The sequence below is a fragment of the Teleopsis dalmanni genome, chromosome 1, assembly GCF_002237135.1.
Source record: "Teleopsis dalmanni isolate 2A chromosome 1, ASM223713v2, whole genome shotgun sequence".
Classification (NCBI taxonomy): Eukaryota; Metazoa; Arthropoda; class Insecta; order Diptera; family Diopsidae; genus Teleopsis; species Teleopsis dalmanni.
The window spans coordinates 119,533,831-119,558,270 of NC_051846.1; the positions used below are offsets into that span (position 1 = coordinate 119,533,831).

A 24,440-nucleotide genomic window follows, 5' to 3' on the forward strand; every position below is an offset into this window, starting at 1 on the left:
CATCATTGTGCGTGGTTGGCACAATTTCTGTGAATTTTGTAGCAAAAATGTGCTTGGTTAGTTTATTTGTCACACAGCTCAAGTCGAAGGAGAATAAATTGGAACATCAGCAACGTTACTTAGTACCACATTTGGCGAAGACAGATGATTGCTTTGTGCAGTTATTTGTGCCAAAATAATCCCTTACGCGAAGCTGAAACGCAAAAAATTATTATTAATATTTTATATAATAAAAAACTTCCTTTTTCGTTTTTGTAACGAAAATTTCATAACCGAAATAGTCATGCATAGTGTCATGCAAGTTTGTTGCACACAAAAAGTGTTTATGCACATTGCACAACCTCCTCAGCACTGGAAAAATTTAAATTAAGCTCCACTGCAGCACTGCTCCAGTGCCTGTGAACCACCGCCTCAGTGCCTGTGCCTTGACGCTGTCTCGTTGTATTAATTTAAATCTCTACATTGACGTTATGGAATTACTTCACAAAAACGTGTTAATTATGCTATTGCTTATGCAGTACTCGTTCTTGCTTAAAAATTTTAAATAAAATTCATTATAAGTTTTGTTATTTAGTTGATTATAGTTGCAGTTGATGCTGCATACTGCATACTGCCTGCTGTTCCTGTCAACAGCAGCAACAATCCATTTTCCCGGGCAACTACTTACATTATTTCACACATACGAGTATGGTAGGTGGCCATGAGTACGAGTACGGGTGGCGTATGAGTAATTTTATTATAAGAGTTTTTTTTACTTTCATAATTGTTAGTTGAAAAACAAGAAACTTTTTAAGATGCAATTAAATAGTTTTTAACGAAAAATTTTTTAAATATTTCTCCTCTCTTTTTTTTTTTTTGTTTACTTAATTAAACAATTTTTTAAAATTTAATAGATTTAAAATTGTTTTTTCTTGCTTTAAGCAAAGAAAAATATGCAGAGTTTAACTTCTCCTACTGTGTTATCTGCTTATATGCTTTCGACTGCGAAGCAAAATAAATTATTTAAGAAAATATTTTGAGGGAACTGTTTATATGCTTTTTATGATTAATTATATTATTATATTATTTTTATTAAAAAATTAGTTTTTTCTTATTTGCAGACTTATTAATACATAACATTCAAACCTTGAACGCACCGTCAAATTCTTAGTTCAGAAAAGCAAATTATTATTGCAACTTATATATTTATTTCAATTATTTATTAAAAATATTCTTAAAGAAGTTTTTATTTAATGCTTTAAAATTAATTTATTCAATATTTTTTGTGGTCGCATTTCAGTTATTTATTTAAAATATTTTAAATAGGTGTTTTCGAACAGTAGTGAACTACAACAACAAAAATTTTATTTTTTATATTATTTTAATTAATTGAATTTTTGGCTAACCATACAGCTGTTTCGAGTATTGCCAAATACCCATCATCAATGATCTTGGAAATAATTCTTGTATTTAATAATTCGTAAATAATTATTTTTTTCTTTGAGACTGTAAGTACCAGGATTCGAACTCAGCTCCTGCCAAATGTGAAATTAAATGTGAAATATTATGAAATAAAATAAAATGTGCTGATACTAATAATATACTTATATACTTACGAATTAAGATACAAATATTTATTAATATACTCAATATATATAAAAAAAATTAATAAACTGAAAATGTTGAAATATTCATTAAATAGATATAACTTCGTTTTTACAAAATTATTCCCTTTAAAAACTGAATTGAATAAAAATTGAATTAAAAATTGATTAAATTCAAATACAGTCAAACTTTCAAAACTCGAACTTCCATAACTAAAATTTCCTATACCTCAAACTAAGTAGAGTGCAACAGGGTTTAGAGAGCAAATATATGTACAATTACAAAAAAAATTCTTTAACTCGAAGTTTGCATAAATCGCACCTTTTCTTTACAAAATGGTACTTCGAGTTATGGAAGTTTGATTGTATATATAATTGTGGATATATATATATTTAATAAATTGATACAAATATAAGAAATATAATACAAAAGAATCTCAAATCGTGGTATCTTTAAAATTCAAAAATGATGTTTTTCTGTTTATATTATTGATAACAGCATCTTTTATTGCTCTAAGTGTTGCTTCTAATCGATGCTAAATGCAGAATCCTATATTCTTTATCAATGTATGCAAGCGTCCAAATATCTATGAAACTACTAAACAATAAAAAAACTAAAATATTTTTATCAAACTCTATTAAAGAACTATATAAGCGCTGTATAAAATATTAATATGTTAAAAGATTTAGGTACATTAGAACGATAATGTCGTTCTATGTTTTCTGAATACACCTAATATAAGATCAGTGACACAATAATATTAAGCAAAACTGTAGATCCGATCAATTAGTCAAAATGGGTATTAAACTCTCTCTAAGATACCTAAGAGGCGAATATCTAGTACCACTTGTAAGTGATTGTTGAAAAATAGTGTCGGTCAAGAGGCCAATGGATATTGGACTAATGGAGATACTGCGTTAAAAAAAAACAGTAGACCTATCAAGAAAGAAAGAGCTTGTACAACCACACACTGGTAATTTGGTAATCGCGCTCTTAGGCTGAATGTTTCTTTTTAAGAATATTATAAAATTTATTGAGATGAAGATGAAAACAAAATGCAATGAAAAATTGAAATGTACAGCTCTAGCCAAAGGAGGACCAACTTTTTAAATATATTGGTGTCCAGTGGTAAGATTGAAAACACTGGACACGTTTCATAATTGAAAATAGTAAAAGTTTTGTGTTAAGCGGTGTTGTCACAAAGATTCCGCACTTTATAAGAACGTCGAAATACTTTCATAAATAAAATCAGTACATATCCTATATTAAGTAGTGGTATCACAATACAACGGTAGGGTGTAATGAGTTGCCAACTAGACCCATCTGTCACTTGCATTTTTTTTTTCAATGCATCAAATACGAATTCTATTTTCTAAATTTTATTTAATAAAACTAAGCATAAATGTTCTTCTTTTAAAAATAACCCCAAGTACAATACTAAGAATTTCATCATATTTATTTCTACATTAAGCAAAATAGAGTAGTTTCACATCATTTTGATACTAAACAATCCTGCTTTCGAATCCTGCATTCATTGCATATTTTAATGCATATCTTTTCCATAGAATTTTATTCACACAATATTGGCAACATATAAACCTCTTATCTGCATCATCTGAATTCTTCTAGATGGCAATACAAAATAAAATTCGTTTAAAATTTCACTTTATTTTTCAATTATATATATATATATATATATATTTTTAGCAAGAAACCAAAAAATAAAAACATGTTTAAAATATTTACTCTTACTACCGTTTTGATTATATTGACAGTAAACAACGTGCAAGATTTTTATTTATTCGCACGTGTTCGAATAAATTACAAAAAAAGTATCTTAACAATACAGTACGGCAGGTGCTGCAGTTTTCACCTGCTGCATAGTACAATTTCCGGTGCTTCTGTTCGTTTATTTTTTTTTCAATTCGATTCCATTATAGCAGAGTAAATTTGATTTTATAAACATTACCGAACACTTTACTATGTGCAATGTGAAGGTGTCGAAAAAAATAATCAGATAATGTGTTGGTAGCAATCTGAACTAAAAGTCAAATTACCTTATGTAAACTAAATGCACTTGAGAGAATGAAATTGCAATAAAATTATTGTAAACTACTATGGATCTTAAATTGAATTTTTGTAGATGCATTAATTTTACATTCACTCCGTTTTATCTCCTGGAATTCAATTTAGTGGACTTTTGTTACTTTGTTTATTGATAAGAAACAAATAGTTATGAATACAGGAAATTTATACTGGGATCAGAAGTATTTTCATAAAGAATCATTGAGAGAGAAATCAATAATGTGGACGACAGTGTACTTCACCTGACAATTGAATCACTTTTTAGGCTCTATTTTGTTTTTTACTGTTAATGTATCCAGCCTATTTAAATTTCACCATTTCATGGCAAACTCAGATTGATTAGATGAGAATTTAGTGAACTGGAGCTTCCAAAGTTGAACCAGTTAATGTGCTCATACATTTTTTACTAGGGCATAAAGAGTCTTCGAATCTTAAACGTGTTAAGTTCTATGAGTCCGCATTCGACGAGATGTTTATATTGATAGTGACTTTGCTGAATTCACGAAGTAGTGTTTGCTGCTAGAAGAACCCAATTACTTAATATTGGAAACTATCTTATATAGATAGCATTTAACTTTCAGCTAACATTGGCAGTCGCCACTCTAGAGAGGTGTATATCAGAGTCCCTCCGGTTATTTTTAATGCCGAGTTAAGCTGTGTACAAATTTCCTTAATTCGACAACTGTTGAACAGAGTGAAAGCTGTATTGAATACATATTGAAAAATATATCTGTAATACATTTGTTTGTTTAGAATAGGATTCAAAAATTATTCCAACTGTAGATAATACATACTTAAAATTATATTATACATATTATATACATATTTTGTTTTGTTTTTTTTGAATAAGAACTCGATTCAGTTTTGATTTCTCATATATATACACGTCTTGAACACTATATGTTTTAGTAGATATTAATTACAAATACACTTTGTAATATTGGTTTCTTGAACCAACTAATCAATTCCCTTATTTATGAACATGACATATGAAACAGTTTGTATGTAGTATGTGCTTATTTTCCTTCAGATGTCTTTAGTAGTAGAGGGCAAAGTCTCCAACCTGGTTGCACACTTATCAACAACTACGTGTTCACAATTTCCGTCGTATTTCCACCGTATACGGAATATGACGAATCAATCTAAGAACAAGGGAACCAACCTAACTTCAACTACAAGTAGTAGATAACGATTGTATTAAATTTTTCTAATATGTGTTCTGCTTTATATAGACACCCTATATCATTAATTTCTCAGCTTGTTTATTTTTTAATATTTAAATTTTTATAAAACTTTTATATACAAAAAATTTTACAAAATTACATATTATTTTTTGCTATGTTTTTGGTGTTTCTTTAAATTCTAATTATTTTCACTTTTTTCCTTTTAACTGTGAAACTGTTTTTCGCGTTTTTGCTGCTTTTAGTTAATACTTTGACTTAAGTTTATGGACTCTTCAAAATACCATGGTGCATCCGAACGAATGACATGCTAAGAGACCTTAGAATAGATCATGTTAAAAAATACATAAGGGACAGAGCTCTGAAGCTATATGCGAAAACCAACAGGCTGCCCTACTTAGCACTATCTAATCTCAGAGTAATCACTAACCGCACGAATCGGTACGCAGATCTTAGATCAATTATTGAATAATCACAATGATTACGCGGGACTCTGCAGAATCCCCCCAGCTATCATAGAGTAAAAGTGCCCAGATGCACTAACTCGGAAAAGGCTTAACATAACATAACTTAAGTTTATTTTACTTTTCGATTAGTAAATCTAGATTCAATATATATTAACTCTTGATCTGTCAAATTTTGTTTCCCATTGGAACATTTTTAGGGTAATTTAATATTTGTGTGGTAATGTTAGTAGATACTAATATTTTTTAAAAATACATATATCGAATCCATTCGCTTATTATTTATCAAATCATATAAGACAGCATTAACTGTTGACATGTAAGCAGTGAAGGGGTTCAATTCATAATTAATATGAATATAATTTACTACTACCAATTTTGTGTGGTGTGACATATAGAATGAATAACATAATTATTTTAGTAAATGATGTTTTGGGATTTTCTTAAAATTTTATTACGCTACGCTACTAAAGTTTACTTGCACTTGACTTAATTCTAAATTAACAGATTAGTCATAATCACTCATTTAAAGATTTATAATAATTAAGATTTGCGAACTTTCAATTTTTTAAAATAATTGTTTTTTTTTTTATTTCCTTTCGAATTCACAACTGCGAAATTTGTTTTTTTTTTTAATTTATCTCAAAAAGTAAACCAATTTAGAACTCAGAATTTTTCTACAAATAAACACCGGCAAAGGAAAACGTGATTTCTAGGGAAGAAAGGAAAATTACATAAAATTGTGAAAACTCTGACACTCGTTAATTAGGCAAAAGAAAATCTAAGAAAAGTTTTATAACGCTTATGCCAAATTTTCTAAATACATTACCGTACTTTTCGTAGTGCCGACATAGTAAGTGAAATCTGCAACAATAACAAGAGCAACATAAACAACAATAACAATGAGTTGTCAAATTAACAGTGTATAAAGTAAAGTTTGTTTAATTATCCTTGCGAAATGTTTTTGTTGTTAATTTGTTCAGTTTCTGCGTATTCACAAATTCATAAAAGAATCTTTCATGAGTATTTGCACAAGTTGTAGAACATCCGTGCACATAGAGTGGAAGAAAGTTTGTATTTTGAATAAGTCGCACAGCTACAGCTATAGCTACAGCTACTCAGATACTACCTACTACCTACTCATGGTATCATAAAAAAATATCCTTGCCAATTATCGCTTGAATGTAAGAAGTATGTGTTGGGAACTCATGAATAATTAATTCTTTCAGATACGTAATATGTGCATGAATAGTGAATAAATGAGAAATTAAAATCTTGCACGCTATTACATTAACAATATTGAAATTGATTTTGAATATGAAGAAGATACTCGTATACTCGTGTACGTATTCGTGATAATTTATGCAATAAGTAACACTTTCTCTTGAATGATTCTCTGCATAATTAAGTACAATACAACGAACTGAGATTGATTATGCTACTATTCCCCCATCAATGTTTTAAATTTTTTTTATTAAATTATAAATTAATCAATGCTAATTAATATTAATTGATTTGTTTGGTTTTCAGGTTGGCACCCAAGAAGCTACATGGGTTGTTTCTGATTACATCGCCGCACCAGGCTCTAATGAATTAAGTGTAACAAAAGGTCAACAAGTTGAAATTATAGAACCACCCACAGCAGCAGAGCCAGATTTTTGTTTGGTACGTCTTAATCCACAAAATGATGATGCAGCAGTACAAGAGGGCATTGTACCAGTGTCAATACTCAAACCACCACCAAGTATACAAAAAGTGAATTCAAATCGCAAGGATAATAATGATACTATACAAGAGCAGAGTAAGCACATATAATAGATTATTTATGTAATATAATTAATAAATGCTCATATTTATAACAGGTAACAGTCGTGGCAAGCCAGATCCATTAACATCTTCAACCAAACGACGTGGTTTTAGTGGGTAAGTGGGTTACGTTTATTTTTTCAAATTTATATATATATTCTAAATATTCACTACTAAAGAAAGTAGTATCAAAAAGTAGTTATTTTTTTTATAAATGTCTTTAATATATATATTTCTCTTTATATTAACTTATGCCGTAATCAACCGGTCATTGCTTTATCAATAGACAAGTTAAGTAGTTGCATTTTATCAAAGCGAATATATGAATATTGGGAGCCAAAATCCAATTGTGCCGTGCCTGTGCCGGTTATAAGTTTCTTAATCTAATCTTTGCATATTGCATATACTCACTCACTTTTAATAGATAACTTTTTACCATGTTTTTGCCATGTTGTTCTTAAACTTTTTAATTAAGATCTTATTTATGTTCTGTCAGTGACCGTGTATTACGCATTTTATGCGCTATCATTAGTAGTGGGCAACACACAAATATTTAATGTGTTCCAGCAGTTTTCTTTTCAAATTTTCATTGCTTTATTTACGACAGAAATTTTTCTTATACATTAGTTCGTTCTAGTATAGATTGTCGTCATAATATTTGTCTACGCCGTAGACTTGAGATATCATATTCACAAATATCTGGCTTTGCAGTGCACTTCAAAACAATGACTCGTGTATGTTATGATTGTAGATATTAAGTGTAAGAAACTGATTCTTATACGTATAAGAGAAACTGTGCCTGTTATCATTTTTGCTTATATACTATTTTTTATTTCATATTTTGTTATTTGCTACTTCCATTTTTTTTTTTTGTGTACTTTTACTTGTGTTTTAATAAATAAATTACTCAACAAATATACACCCAAGTAAAAAAGTCAATATATCGTTCGAAAAAATTTTCATTATTAGAATTATTTATTTAAACAATAAACAATAAATATTTAAATTAATTATATTCTATAATATTATTATACATTTCCATGTGCATAGCATAACTAATGTGGGGCGTTACATTGCATAAGGCATTTTCGCGTGCAAAATTTTACTACCTATTATTTTCAAAATATTTATTTTAAAAATGCAATCACCCATACATTCTTAAAATAATTAAAATATTGTAGTTATAAAATAAAAATATTTTAATTATTTTAAATTGATATGTGCTTTTGAACTAATTAACAAAAACTAATATTAGTGGAATTTTTAATAAATTTTCTAATTTAATGGAATTTTCTGTTGTCTACACAAATTAAAGGCAGTTGGTTCTTGTTCTTATTTAATTATTTTTCTATACTAAACTTTTACAAGATAATTAATATTCTATTTACTATAGCAGGCTAATCATGCGTTTATTAGTGAAATATAGTGTATATTGTATATTTAAAACTGAAAAACATTTCATATTAGTTCATTAAAATTCCAATTTTATGCAATTACAAAAACAGATTTTTTCAGAATCTGTTAAAGTTGTTATTAGAAATTTATTTTTCTGCAAAAAACAAATATTTATATATTTTATGACTATAAAAATAAAACGTTTACTAAAACAGTTTTATCAGATATTTTCTTTACGATTCAAAACCATATAACATTTTTTAACAAACATATTTAGGTAAACTCCTATAACATACAGAAATGCAGAAAAAATGCAGAGTTTAAAATAAATTACCAAGTATACCCTGATATCTTAAAAATATATAGCGCTGCCTTATAGAAAATATTATGGAGTATCTTAAGATCATATATATAAAATATATATAAGAATGATTTCCTTACGAACATATTTTAATAGGCACTTACTGTATAAAATATAGAATAAAATTACATTGACAACATAATCCTACAGCAGAATAACTACTTTTTGATTCAGATTAAAATGATTAAACTCTTATATTAGCTTGATGTAACTAATAAGACCGTCTCATTTAAGCGAATAGAATTGGATGTTTACATTTTCCTATTACTTTTCTCTTACTTTTATCATAACTTTTATTTTCTTTCTTTATTCAAATTGTTAGCTGTCTTAAGTTTAGCTTTAAGATTTGATTATAAACAATCTAGCTAGTTAAATACAACTTAAAATAAAATGCTCATGTTATTGTTGTTGTAAACTGCCGGAACCTGCTTGTGGAGTCCCATTGGGAGGTGTTGAACGGTTCTTGGTCGTCGTTGATGACGAGTGGCTCCGGTACGTAAACCTTACCGTTCTTGGAAGCATAAAATGGTTATCCTTATATGTACTTTGACATTACAACAATAGTAAAAACAATTTTATTCCACCATTTCCTTAATTCTATCACTATTCTTGTCATCTTTTGACTACCTTATTATCGGCAATAATGTACTGTGTACTATATCTCTTATAAATATCTCTTTACTTCATTTAGTAGATTTATTTCTATTTCAAACAATAACATAAAATACTTTAAAAAATATATATCTTTCTTAATGGAAATAAAATGATTTCATCTATATGAAGTTGTATTTGAATTTAAAGCACGGATTTTTAATTGTTGATTAACAAACATGATTTCAAATTTGTTAAAAACATTCTATATCTATATTCACAATTTATTTAACTTAACGAGATTCTACTTTTAAAACCCTATCATATAATAATGATAAATGAGTAATAATGATGTGTAATGATAAAATCTATCTCTACTGAAGTGTCAATTAAAAACTTAAATCACTAAAATATTTAAGTCGTGTTCATTATGATATTTAGTTTCTCCATTAGAACTAAAGAAGGTATGAATTCATATTACCAGAAAACATGTCTGGAATTAACAATACAATTAATACTATGTAGGATACCTGATACTATTTAGGAGAATTGTCCAGTTACTTTCATTTATCAATGCATCCCACTGAATCTAATATGCAAAAGGTAGAAACTACAATTGTGAATAATGTGGAATCGAAATAAATTTCTTAACTAATTAAGGATCCTTCTTTTACATCTCCTATCTAGCTACATATATAGATGTAATTAAGACCCTAATTTAATCAAAAACTAGAATCAAAACCAGTGTATATTAGAAAAACTGTGACCTTCCTTCCTAACTATTTAGACGAAATTTGAAATCAAGACCATTAAACATATATAATATATTATAAAAAAACAGGAAATCAAGCTCTGACCCACAAATTAGTTGTTATAGCTAAAAATTATAAGAGATAGTATATATGTCATCAGTTAATAAAATATGGTATAAACAAAAAAAATCATTAGTTAGATTATCATTTCTTTATAACTATTGTAAACCATATAAAGCTAAAAAGTTTATAGAGCTTTACTTTTAAACTTTTAAACTACATTTAAATAAATCAAATATCTATAATATATTAAGGATTATAAATATAATTGAACAGAATTTATAATTTTTTTACATATTTTTTTAAATTTTCTTACTCAATCTACAGCCTTCAGAAAATAAGTTGATATTACGAATATTATTTTATGGGTGCGTGCACATAGCTTAGTTATTATTTTACTCATAAGAAAACATGTTACTTTACCGACCACGATACACTGTTTTCATTTGCTCAGCTCGTACCCTTGTGTGGTGTTATACTTTTGTATTTTTTTATGCGAAAATATATTTTCTTTACTTTTTCTACTTCGAATCATAACACGATTACTCACTTTAATCAGTTGTATTTGCCACTTTACGAAACAAACATATAATAAAGAAACGCGCTGTTCTATAGTGGATATTCGATCTATTCAAATAAAAAGAAAAAAATAATCTAAATATCGGAGTGAAATTGATTAGATTTAAGTACGTTAAACGTATTCAAATTTATTTGCTTACTGGAAAAATCGTGTGTGCCTAATATCGCGTAGATGCAACAGAATAATTCTGACGTCGTTAGACGTCATCAAGTGTCCAAGTCGTTACATTGTAATGGACAACAGGAGCACTTTTCATGCTTTTGTTGTGCACCCGATGCAGACCTATTTAAACACAAGGAGAGACGCAAGTCCTGGTACTCCGACGTAATTCACATGTAAATTTCAACTCTAATGATTTAAGCTTATCTAAGAAATTTTTTTTAAATTTTTTATCACGCAAGTCGCTTATATCGCTTGATTAAGTTAAGCAGACCTGTCAGTTGAGGTATTTCATTTGTTTACTAAAGAGAAGAGAATTCCTGTAATTGAGGATTCCCCTGCTATTTATTTGCACATTTAAGCATGGCGTGTAATTATCAACAACCGCAAACCATCTTAGCGTTGCTCTCATAAAAGGCATTAATTAATTAATTAATTTGTATTTAAGTTGCGGCAGCAGAACAAGCTCAAATATACGAATCAGTTTGCCACACTAAAGTTGCTATGCTGCACACATATCTATTCAAATTCCACACTGTCTGCCATGCAATTTAGTTAAACTAATTATTTCGGAAGATTGGCTACAGAGCACCTTTTCACAGAAATGCCAACGTCGTCGGTTGGTTCTGTGTGCTGTCTTCAATCATATTCCAAATCATTTTTAATTGATGTTTTTTCCTTTGGGATCGATTTACACTTTGGGTGAAGCAAAACATTTGTCTTCCCCGTTTTTGTATTGTCGCATGTGTGTATGAATACTTAATATTGTGTGCTTGCTTCTGACTCAGAAAGGTGTTAAGAGAATTCTCAGTATGTGCTTGTGTTCTACTACAATGCCAATACGTATTGATAAATTAATTGTTTAATATTAGTCGTTATGTAGTCACAATTATAAAGCAATTTAATTGTTGCTTATTGCAGATATGGATTTACTTCAATATTTCACAATTTTCGTTTTAAAATATATTGTGTAAAAAGATTTTTTAAAAAAAAGTGATGGTGACATGAATATAATTTATAATAAGTAAATCACACATAAAAATATAATAAAAAAAACTAATTCGAAAATATCGCAACAGGGAAGGCCCCATTTCTTAACATAATAGTACTAAAATAACTAGCAATCAACCAGTACTTATGCTAATCTTACAAACCAACAAGTTGGTAACACTATGTTATACTAGAAGAGGATAAGACTTTTTAATATATTTTTTCCAGCATGGCCTAAGATTGTGGAATATCTTTAAATCATATATATATAAAAACTATATATCAATGATTTCTCTCCCTTATTTTCTACCCGATATCATGCTAATGTAGTAATGACATACTACATTAATACGTTAATCATATTTTTTGACAGTTTTGCTAGAAATAATGCTGGTACATATCATCGGGCGACAGTATAAAACTTTCAATAGTTTCTGAGTAGATGTAAATAGCTATTATATTTTTTATGTAGTTGGTCACTTCATTTATATAAGCTCTACAATATATTCTTATGGGTCGTTTTTGTTTGTATTATTATAGTTGGAATATTGGCATATATTTCCTCAATTACTGGGCTACTTTGTGTTTTGAATAGACCGAATGTTTTGTTTCTCTGACTGTAGCTATACTCCTTATAATATTCCCTATCCCTTTAAATTCAACTGTACTTGAAAATTTCTGCCGTTTAGAGATATGGTTACACCGCATTAAAATTACGGGTTTGATTTTTCTGGTCCCAAGTTAGATTGAACATTTCCAACAACACTTTTACACACTCGTAACTTACAACTTCTAACTATCTCCGTCCTAATATTTTGTGCTAGTCTTTTATAGTACACTGGTGAAACAATAACAAGAGCTTTGAGTTGTTATATCTTATGAATTCTTGGCATCTATTTTGAACTGTCTGTTCATATTCATTGATCTTAATTGATCTAATTGATCTAATGTGTAAATTTTGAACATATATCTTGAACACTCTAGACTGACTAATAGTGTTTAAATACTTTCCCGAATACCACACATCCGCATAATAAGTTTAATCTTATAATTTGTTTCTAGCTGTTGTATTTTGTATTGGTAATTAAATTCAAACATTTCTTCAGTAAGAGATTAATAAAGCTGCATTAGAATTATCTACAAACACTGTCTTGGTCTAAGAAGTGGTTAAGATGTATAGGAATTTGAGACCATTTTTCAATATGTTTTCAAAAAATATGTTTTCGATCAAAAGCAGATAATTAAAGAAACACTATTGTTGTTGCTGCCAACCTAATTCCCCTGTTCTTCAAAAAATCTGATAGATACGCTTTGTTTTCGAACCATAGCATACAAAAAGAGTATGTATATCTTCTAAAAAAATATTAAATATAGAATAGGAATTATAGGATAGGAGAATTGTAGGATTAAATAGGATTAAATTACAGCAACAAAATTTCATTTCTAATTAAATGAATTTTTTGACTGATCATTTTAAATTTTACCAAATACTCATGCTGCCGAAGTAGGTGGATTCGCCGGGCACCACTTGAAGACTATAATTCCATCGGGTTAAGACTCATGTTTTATTTCCAGAAAATAGTTAAAGAAGAAAGCAAAACCCTGACGTTGGATTGCAAGCGCAATGTCAGTCCTGTAAGCGTTGCCCCTAGTGCCAGGTCACTTTTAAATAGGCCGCTCTCAACCTGGAGAACAAGTGCCTTTTGCAGCCACTCATTATGAGTACTGCCGCTACGTTATGGACTGCGTTTAGCTTCATTACTCCTCATTCGACCTTACCGGCATGGGAGGCACTATCAGTAGCATGCTATCGTCGGTATCACCCAGGAGGCTATTCCCATACTCGTACATTATTTTTTGTCTTGTTTAAAAATTTTTATTTATAGCTTATTGAATTTCATAAATCTATAAAAATTCTCATCTGCAAATATACTTGCAAAAATGTTGATAATTATAGAAGTTCCTTGAATATCAATGAATTTGGATTTATTTTGGAAGCGTGTTATCCGTTATAGTATCTTTTAATAGTTTTCAATTCCATTTAAATTATTTTTATGAGTTAATTAATTAATTATTGTTTAAAAAAAATATACTGCATTGTACATAAATATTCTCTTACTATAAAAGGGTATTTTAACCTATGTCTCACACTTTAAGTTTAAGTTTTTCTTAGAATTTGATATATTTTTAAATATTTCAAATTGATTATTTGTTAAAAAAGCTCATTTAAAATAATATAGTATATATGTATAATCTTCTTATATATATTTACAGTCTACGAAAAGCTGGTGAATTTTATTGAACTGATTAGATACTCGCACCTCAAACAGTTTACAGACGACAGACACTTTTGATGTAAATGGTTTACTTTGTCCAAAATTCAAAGCTTTCCATAGTCTGTCGAAAATTGCGATATAAAAATAATAAAATTATATTGTTTTAAATGATATGATATTGAAAAGTAATTCTGTTACTATAATTATAAAGAAATGAGTTCTGAGAAACAGTCTTTTGAGTGAAATTAACTTTTTCTACAGTATTTATTGCTATTAATAAATTTTCATTTGAAAATTTTGCCAAAAATTAATTCTCTGAATAAAGTTTTTTAATAACTCAATTATTTGTAATAGAAACCATGCCTGGTGTTGCCACCATTTCATTATTTACCTTCTACCGAACTTGGAACCAACTTTATTTGCATTTCATCGTATAGGTAATATGTAAAACAAATGAACAATTGGACTTTCGGTGTTTTGTTACTAATTGAGCATTTGAGTATGAATTATTTTATTTGTTTGTTTATTTGTTATCTTTATTTAATTTCTGTTAGTTTTGTGGTTTTTATAGTAGTTTGATAACTTATGTTCTGGTTTTGGATTCACTGTTCTGTCATAAATATCTAATATACAAAGTTTATTGCTGTACATCATCTCCGCCCTTATGTGAAGCTCTGAAGTTTGTTATTTTTACATGTTTATGCGTTTATTTGCTAACAGCAGTTTTCTTGTTATTTATTTTGTTACTGTTTTACACATGAATAAAGAACACATATCAATTTACAAAAATACAATGTGATAAAAATGCAACTCACATGTGTAAATAAGTAAGAACTTAATTCCGTTTAACTCAGTTATTATTTGTAAATATCTTAATTTTAAAGATATATGCAACAAACAGAATCAAAAAACTAAAAAATGAGAGTAGAACCAGACAGCATGGCGAGCTACTGTGGATAGGTAGCTTAAAGTGGCAACTCAGTCCCTGACAATGTTTTAATGACACATTTTTGACTTTTTGTACCAACTTTTTGATGCTAATTATACTACATATAATATAATCCATTCCATGACAAGTTGAGTTGTTCCTCTTTGGGATAAGAGTTAACATATTCCCGAAGTAAAGCATGATTGTCGTGAGAGACGACTAAAATCCAATAACCACTATTCTATACTGTTTGGAGTATCACTACTAGTGAGTGCGTTTCACTTGCGACACTAGATCGGAGGTGAAAATCACGTACCACGGGGGTTAGGGCCCGCAGATTAAGTAGCTGTCCTGGTCAAGTGGTCATGGTGGCTGTGATAGTCGTATCCAAATATACGACTATATGGTGACTATATTTATTCGATGTGGAGTTGCATTTTTGAATCGGGTGCTGTTACTCAAACAATAGCCTAGACGTTAAACAGGCCTCACCACTAAGAAGAAAACTACAATATATCCAAACGTGTATAGCTTGAATTGGTACCAGCGAAACTATTTTCCAAGAATAAAATCACATTAAAACAGAAATCTATAAGTTCCTTACTCTTGAATAGAATTTTAAAGTTGTGATGGTGATTTGAAACAGTTATAAAAAAATAAATTTAATGTTACATTGTTTTTATTTACATTCAGTCAAATGAATATCAAGGATTATGTTTTAATAAATTACAGCATATTGTTAACGAAGCTTAAATTTACGGTGTAAAATAAACTCGTCATGAGTCCATATATCTTCTATTATTCCATCTGTGATCTTTATTACTAGTTTACTACATGCTCATTAAAACTGAACAAATGTGTGATTGTTTCAATTTTCTTTAGAATATCTTTGTCTTGTATATCTAAGCTGTAGACATTTTCGATAAAAATAATTCGTCAAACACATCACAATATTAAAGGCAAATTCCTTTACAATTTTTTTATTCAAGAATAAAATTGGCATACTTAATTTCCCATAAATCAATTGATTTTGCACTCTTATAATTAGTAGAAGTAGTACGTAGTACAGGCGCTTGCTATATAAACGTTTTGTTTCACATAGTATTTTTATTCAAATCCTTGCGCCCCCTTCAGGCCCATACATCTGACAAAGCTTAGTCTAAGATTGGGTACTAACTCCAATCTGAATATAAGTCAACATATTATACAGTTCACTGATCTTGATCTTCCAAAATAGTGATTAGATGAGAAGATCGCAGCGCACAAAATGATGATGAATTGATTATTTTCATTAAGATATTGTAAATGCTTTCGAAAGGTGTTTAATTAACATTTCCTGGTATTTACTTGACTGAATATATGTTCAAAAATTTATTATTATGAATAAAAAAAGTCAAATTAAATGATATATCAAAAAAAATGTAACAATTTGAATTTTTTAAAAAATTAAACAAAAAAACTTGTTTTTAAAGAATCAGAAACTGAAAAAATTTTCTTCTTTTTCTTCCTTAAATGATATATTTGCATATTTTTAGGGGCAAAATAATTAAATCCGGCGAATTTTTTATGTTGTATATAGTAAATAATAATATATAATCGGTAAAAAATAAAAATATATAATTTTTTGCCTGATTTAATTAAGAAACAAAAAAGTAATCCATCTTGAGACCATAACGCTCTTCATTGACCATGACGCTCCCAACTGCATTATTTTCAAAAAAATACAGGACAATGATTCCACCAGTAAATTAGTGTTTAGAGAATCACTAAAGAACTAAGCATACTAAATATAAACACGCTGTCAATTCTTAAAATGGTTTCAGTAGAAACAATGTTATGAACTTAAAGGTTGAAAATCTAAAAAGCAATATAAGATATCATTCATTTATTGAATGATATCCAAATTATTCGCGGTTTTTTGATACCTCTTTTTTAATGAACATTAATTTTAAACAAGTATATGTTGGTCATTATTATTTACGATCTCTTGCGATTTTACATGTACTTCAAAGTTTCGTCGGTGAAGAACTTATGTGGTTTATGGGCGGAATACTTGGTCAGCAGTTTTTCGATCGGACAATTTTTTGCATTAAGAGAATTTTGTTGATATCGATAAAAATGGTAGTTAATAGGTGGTATGAGAAAACATTAAAACTTTACAACCAAATTCCGTCAATTTATCATATGAATAATGCAACACTATTCATTCTGTGTTGGTTAATTCTGATGACTTTTCTTTGAATTAGTTCGACCTAAGCGAGTTGCATTTTACTGAACTTGTTTAATTCTCCAGACTTTTTTTACCAATTAATTTGATATAAACTTGACTGATATCATTGTTAGTAACTTTATACTTGTTTATATTTTGGTTTTGTTAGATTTTCTAAAACTTACCATTAAACTTAAAGATAAAATAAAAGGTTTTTCTGACAAAGCTTTCTACAGTTCCTTCATCATTTATTTTGTTCATTTTACCAACTATTGCTTGTAAACAACTTGTTCAAAAAGAGTTCCTCTATGAGTTGCTTGTTCAACGAATTAAACACATGTTTACATATTATATACTGGTATATATATTTAACTTTACCACAAATGAACTCTTACATTTGTTATCTCCAAGTACACAAATTTGTAAGAACTATTGTAACATATCCGAAAAAAATGCTAAAAGAAAAAAACAAATATAAGTTATTCACATAAAATGTCGGTCAGAGTCTATTACTTACTTCAATGTATGATTTGTTTCCTTCCTTTCTTCCTTCCGTGCTTCCTTCCTGTTTTATTTCCCGAGTATCTACATCACTTGCTTATTACATTTCATTACTTACAAGACGTGAAACTTACACACTTTGCATATGATAAAGATACTTTAATGCCATACACTTTTGCAGTTTTTTTTAGTTTTTTATGATATTTTGTTGTATATAAAACAGTATACATTTGTATTTTTTTTACTTAGTCATAATATAATTGTTTTTCTAATATTTAGGTATTTTAGTTAAGTTTTCGACTATAAAGTTCACCACATATTTTATTAGAATTAATAGCTTTGTGTGCATAAATTTTCCATCCAAGAATTTTTGTGTTCCATCATCAGATCGAAACGCTAAAAGCAACTAGAATTTCTTAGAAATATTTGCAAATATATTATATGTACTCTGTCAATACAGACTAAAACATTGAATTAACAAATGAATTTTTATTGTTTCGCGTTGCTGAGCTCTAGTACATCACATACTTTTAGGCTTGTCCATTTTACTATAAGTTAATTTTTCTGCGCCGCAAACTTGATTATTAATATATAAACAATCATTTTTTTCGTGTTGTGTGTGTGTGTACTTTATAACCACAAAGCAATAACGCAAATATTCTGCAATGCCACAAAATATAACTACGAGGACTCAACAATCCTCGTTTTTTTTCCCAATCCTGTTGTGGTCCGTTGTGTAATTTTGAATTATGCGCCGCGAAATATGCAAACAAATATTGTGTGGTGTGTCGCATTTTTAATTGCTATTTTATGACCTCAAACAACGATAGTGCAGTGCAACAAGCAAATGACGCCAACAATAATGTCGACGATGGACGATGCCGACGACGACGACATCGCCATTATCGTTCCTATTTCGTCCATTGGTGCCCGCCGTATGCTTGTTAAGTTCATTTATTTTTGCATATCAAAATTTGTTTAAATTGTTTCTGCAATGAAATTTTATTGAAAACATTAAGTAAATGCAGTGCAGTAAATATTTTATTTGTTAATAGTTCACCACATGCAATTACAGCACATACACATGTACACAAGAATTATTACACAGCCTTTAAATTGATTGCACTTCAACTTTTTAACGTTTTAATTTTATTTAAATATGTTTTTTTTCTTTTTTTTTTAATTTATTATTTTTTTTTACAGTTGCATTTAATATACTATATACACAGATATACATATTTGCATACAAGTATGTTTATATATTAATTACTTTTATTGTTACTAAGAACAATTGTTTCTGGTTTCATATTGTATTGTGATGACATATTGTATAATTTATATAATTTAAAACTATCAACAAAAATGTTAAATGAATTACAGTTAAATTAAAAAGATGATAAAAATTAAAAACACATTTTCATTAAATTTTTTTAATTCTGTATTTAAAGCACTGTTATTGAAATTTATGTAATTTATTAAGACAGAACGCTATATAAAAAACAAAAGTATATAAATTTCTAATATAATGATATATAATATAATATAATGATTATTCATAAATGTGGGATCAGTTCAAAAAAATCCTTTATTGGAGTGAATGAAGAGCATATACTCTTTCACTTCTTATATTAAGTAATTATTTCCAGTTTTAATATCAAATTTGTCGTAAAAAACTTCTACAGATAAGAATAGATCTATCCTGATGAATTTACGGGATGTAAGTTACTTCGTTCTTAACGATAAGAAGTCCAACAAATTGTCAAAAATGTGCTTATCTAAAAACATGTTTCTTTCATTAGCAAAAGCTGAGCAATCACCAAAAACAAAAAATGAATAATTTTTTCTTTTTTTTAAGTGAAGAAATACATAGTATTACTGCGATGGTTTCTATGTCTCAGGAGCCTGAAAGAACTTCATTTAATCTCACAGAATTGACACTACTACCCCTATTAATAAGTATCCAAAATCTGTTTATACCTGATTATGCACAGGTTCAACACATTATTCGCTGGCTGAAGAAAATAGAATAAGGAGTCCGTCTTCACAGTCTCTGGAAAAATGCAAACCAGCACCACTAGAGAGACATCCATAGAATCATCAAAGCAGGTTAAATTGTCAGTTTTTTCTTGTCCTTTAATATTCCTAAAAGTCAATTAAACCAGCCAATTTCGATCCTATATTCATTCTTTCACTAGTTTTCATTTAATAGTGATAGTAAAGAGCTCTAGTCGCCGCTTGGCTAACGTCTTCGTGTGTTAATAACTCAATTACAGTAATTTGTGTGAATGAGTATGATACTATGTGTAAGTGTTAGCGAAGTGTCAGACTCTTGTGACGCCTTAGGTTGGGCTTTGCTTTTTTGTTTTATTTTTTCCTTTTTTTTTTTCGCAATTTTGTACGTTTGTTAAAGTCCGAAATAAAAGCACCATCCCAATATTATTTGAAATATCACTGGTAGTGAGTGAGTATCACTGGCAGCACTGAGCGGTAGATTTCAATATGGTATCACAGGGGTCTAAGCAGTTAGCTTCGGCTAAACTAACACATAGCGGCGTTGGTTCGTTAAAGGAAGAATTGTACTGGATGTGATTAAAACGCAAACAATTAGGGGTTGGAATCACTATATTCATTTACTTCATTGGATGTCGAGTTGCATTAGGCAATCGGGTGTTGTAATCAAAAGATCAGCAAAGGTGTTAAATTGGTTTTGATCCCCAATGTGGAGGAAGCTATATCCAATTAGTACTTATGGAACTCCTTGGAAGGCGTTTATTGGTGTATTGTAATGCCAAGTGTGTTAAAAACGTCAAGATATTAAACAGTCATGGCAGGTAAACACGTCCAATTATTTTGGACTTTTATCCCTTGGCGGTCTTACTTGGAATAACTACAATTTTCAATTCCAAGGCATCAACATTCATCAGATATATCTACTCCAGATTTTACTGCATGACTAACTTAATACCATTCCGACTGTTAATTGATAAGTTTGCATTAGCTCTTGTTAATTAAAATAATTTAATTCAAAATTATAAATAATATAGAGTTCCATACATTAATTAAATATTGGCACAAAAAAGTATATACCATTAAAGCAAATGTATGCCGCAGGATACAGAATTTTAACGCTATATGGTAACAGTATGGCCTAACAAGACTAACCGCGGCTCGTGACCAGCAAGATTAACCTACCCCAACCTTGCACAAAAAAAAAATCGGTCGCCATATATTGACATCGCCAAAATTAATCTGTTATTCCGGAAGTCGATAACATTATAAAGATATCGAAACATGTTGATTTTATACTGTCTCGTTGATATACCTACGAGTTTATTATCAGATCACTTTAAGGCAGTATTAGGTTTTTCATATAAAGGCATTACTTTTTCAGTGAGTCTATTGGCTCTGATAGCTCTTCAGCTTTCGTATCATTATAAAAGTTTGCTTTAAGTCAATCTCTACTTTTGATTTTAAGTTATTTTAAGTTTGCATTATTGATTAAGTAAGAGCTCAGCTTATAAAAATTGCGAATATTTAAATTGACTGTTGACTTTTATCTGATAAATCAAGTATTACAACCTTTTCTAGAAATAACATTAGTTTTCTGTTCATTCAACTAAGAGAGCTTTTTCTAGTTTTAAAATTTATAAGCAAATTCCCAGCTTATTAAAATGTAAATTAGCATTACTTATACAAGCTGTAAGCGCTAGATTTATACTTACAGTAATTACCCGTTTTTGCATATTAATTGCCTTTCGACGTTTTACAACGAAATGTGATGCATCACAGTAGTGCAGTGAAAAAAAAACTAAATAAATAAAATAAAATTAGATTGTTTATCAAGATACATTTTTATTTGTTGTTTTTATTTGCTCATATATGTGTGCACTAAAAAATAATATTAAAATGAATTACTTTTGTTAATGTTTATATATACTTAGCTACTTTTTTAGATACTACTATTTGCCCACTGTAAGAGCACATTTCTTCAGCAGCACGCGATCATTATAATTTATTTTGCACGTTGACTTTGATACAAAATATGATGAGGTATGAGGTGTGAGTTATGGGCCATGGGCTGTAAGCTCTATGGTTTTGTGCTGGTACTGTGCCGTTCGCTCTGCGCACACTTAAAGAATCTTTTTAATGTTTTCAGTGGTTTTATTGGCATTATTATTTTGTTTTATTAAGACCGGAGACAGTCTCATGCTGTCGACACTTCTAGGCAGCCACTTTTGGATTGATATTGGCGGAGGCGTTTGTTTGCTCGTCTCCCTTGATTAAACACACAGTTATAGATATAACGAAAAAAAAAAAAAAGAACAACAATACGAATAACTACCACAGCGCAAATATTATACAAATAATATAAAAAAATCATACTATAGACAATAGAATGCTGTTGTAAATACTAAAACCACATCTGAATATATACTAGATACATATAAGATACACATAAGTGTATTTTGTATTATTACTCTTATTAGTTTTATTAGTTTTTTTTTCTTGTTTTATTTTTGTTTTTTATTTACTGTTTTTGCAATTAAGATTTTTTTACATGTTTGATTTTGTGTATCGAATGTGAAAACATCATTAATTGTTTGCAGTTATCCAAATGGTTCAGTTCAGTTCGGTTTTTATCACTTGTTATCGTTTATTGTAAAATTAATAAAAATAAAAATGTCTCTTTATTATTTTATAAAAATTAATATAAATTTATTTAAATTATTTTTTCTAATTTCAGGCGCAAATGGTTACCTCAACCACTACGTAAATTATCACAGAGTAAGGTGGAAAAACCGTCAACTGAAAAATCACTCATCAAGAAGACTTCAGAGAAGAGTCTAAGAGTAAGTTTAAAAATATATGTATATAAATAAAAATTTTACATAATACATTTATTTATACATATATAATTATTTTTATAAATAATTTCCTTTAGTTGCCTCAAAAGCATGCTGAACACGAAGATGAAACCACAAGCAGTGGTCTTCACACCACCACAACCACTTATGGCGTTACATCACAACATGCAACTTCATCATCACACCACAATACGTCACAGCAAGATTTCGAGGCAGAAGAGGAAGCCGGTTTAGAATTGCCACCACCCATGAAACCAATACAAGAGCCACACTTAATCGCCAATGGACCACCTGCATTTGCAAAGGATTTAAAAGAAATACCGGTGAGTGAAGTAAATTTATGCATAGGTGTTTGGCAAAGTCGCTATTGAAAATTAATGAAACAAGAAAAATAGTTATCAGAAAGAAAATTTAAATTTATTTAATGTGAATCTATGTAATGCAATGAATAACTATGATATTAGCAGTTATATATATATATATAAAAGGTGATTATAAGTGAAGTATTAAGTGAAGTGAAGTATAATTAAATAAGTTTGTTTTAATCGAGCTAGACTCCATTATATATTAATATATAGTGTACAGACTAAAACACTTCCGCTACGGAGAGGCTCATTTCTGACGGAAACGCTTTTGCATTACTTTGAAGAATAATTTAAAAATTAGATGTATATCAAATTATAATTACAAGCTCGGATGCGCCCATTTGACAATAGATTTCAATAAAGATATTTGGCGCGTTGATTTGTAACTCGTCTTTTGTATACTTAATTTAAAAGTAGTCTGTATTAGGGCAAACTACATTTTTGTTAGTGTAATCAATATAAAAAGTTTACAACTTTGAATATCAATATCTCAAGAACTAAGTTATATCCGCATATAGCGTAGTTTTCTTGAAACAGCCGACTCTAGTCAAATACATTCTCAAATCGAAGTCCCCGGGAAATCGGAATTATACTACATTGAAATACTATCAAGTAGATTTTCTAAATAATATTTTAATTAAACCAATAAGTTAACAAATCATAACTATATAAATAAATTAATTGACCTACAATATATAACATATATTTTATATTTGTCTTATAATATATAATTTATAAATATTATGACAAATTAAAAACTAAAACAGCTTGATATATTTTTAGACTTTTTAAAACTTTATGAATGCAGTAAACGCTTTGATGAATGCAATAATACCTAAAGACTTTAAGTAGAGATGGTCAGTGTTAATGTAAAAGAAAAAGTGACGAAGCTATGTTATATAAAATTAACCTATACGAACTATATATATAAGGTCGAAACTATATAGAATGAAAAGCAAACACATTTATCTTCGCATAACAATATTATTTTCTAGATGGATATATCTAATTTTTTATTTTTCATGTTTTAAGTAACACACTTATTGTCCCTAACTATAAACTAGTGAATAAAAATAAGTGAATAAATTTTTTTTGTTAAATAGATTATTTAAATATGACGGATAATATTTTTTTTTCGTATAAAATTATACCTTACATAATCTTTACTGACCGTATCAATTCGTTATTGGATTTCGGTTAGACTTAAATGTCACTTTGTCTTCTCTAATTTCCTACGTTAAATACGAGATTAATGCTCCCTTAACTTTAATGCTCCATTAAAACTACG

At 28.9% G+C, this 24,440-nt stretch overlaps 1 protein-coding gene across 2 annotated transcripts in view; it reads left to right on the forward strand.

Annotated features, from left to right (window-relative positions):
* The window catches only part of LOC119668097 (triple functional domain protein), an 89,023-nt gene that overhangs the window by 45,407 nt on the left and 19,176 nt on the right, over positions 1 to 24,440 (forward strand). For both annotated transcript variants that reach the window (XM_038077490.1, XM_038077491.1), the window contains exons 10-13: positions 6,845 to 7,115; positions 7,177 to 7,237; positions 22,667 to 22,772; positions 22,865 to 23,110. In XM_038077490.1, the coding sequence (XP_037933418.1) occupies positions 6,845 to 7,115; positions 7,177 to 7,237; positions 22,667 to 22,772; positions 22,865 to 23,110 (684 nt within the window). The remainder of the gene's footprint in view (positions 1 to 6,844; positions 7,116 to 7,176; positions 7,238 to 22,666; positions 22,773 to 22,864; positions 23,111 to 24,440) is intronic.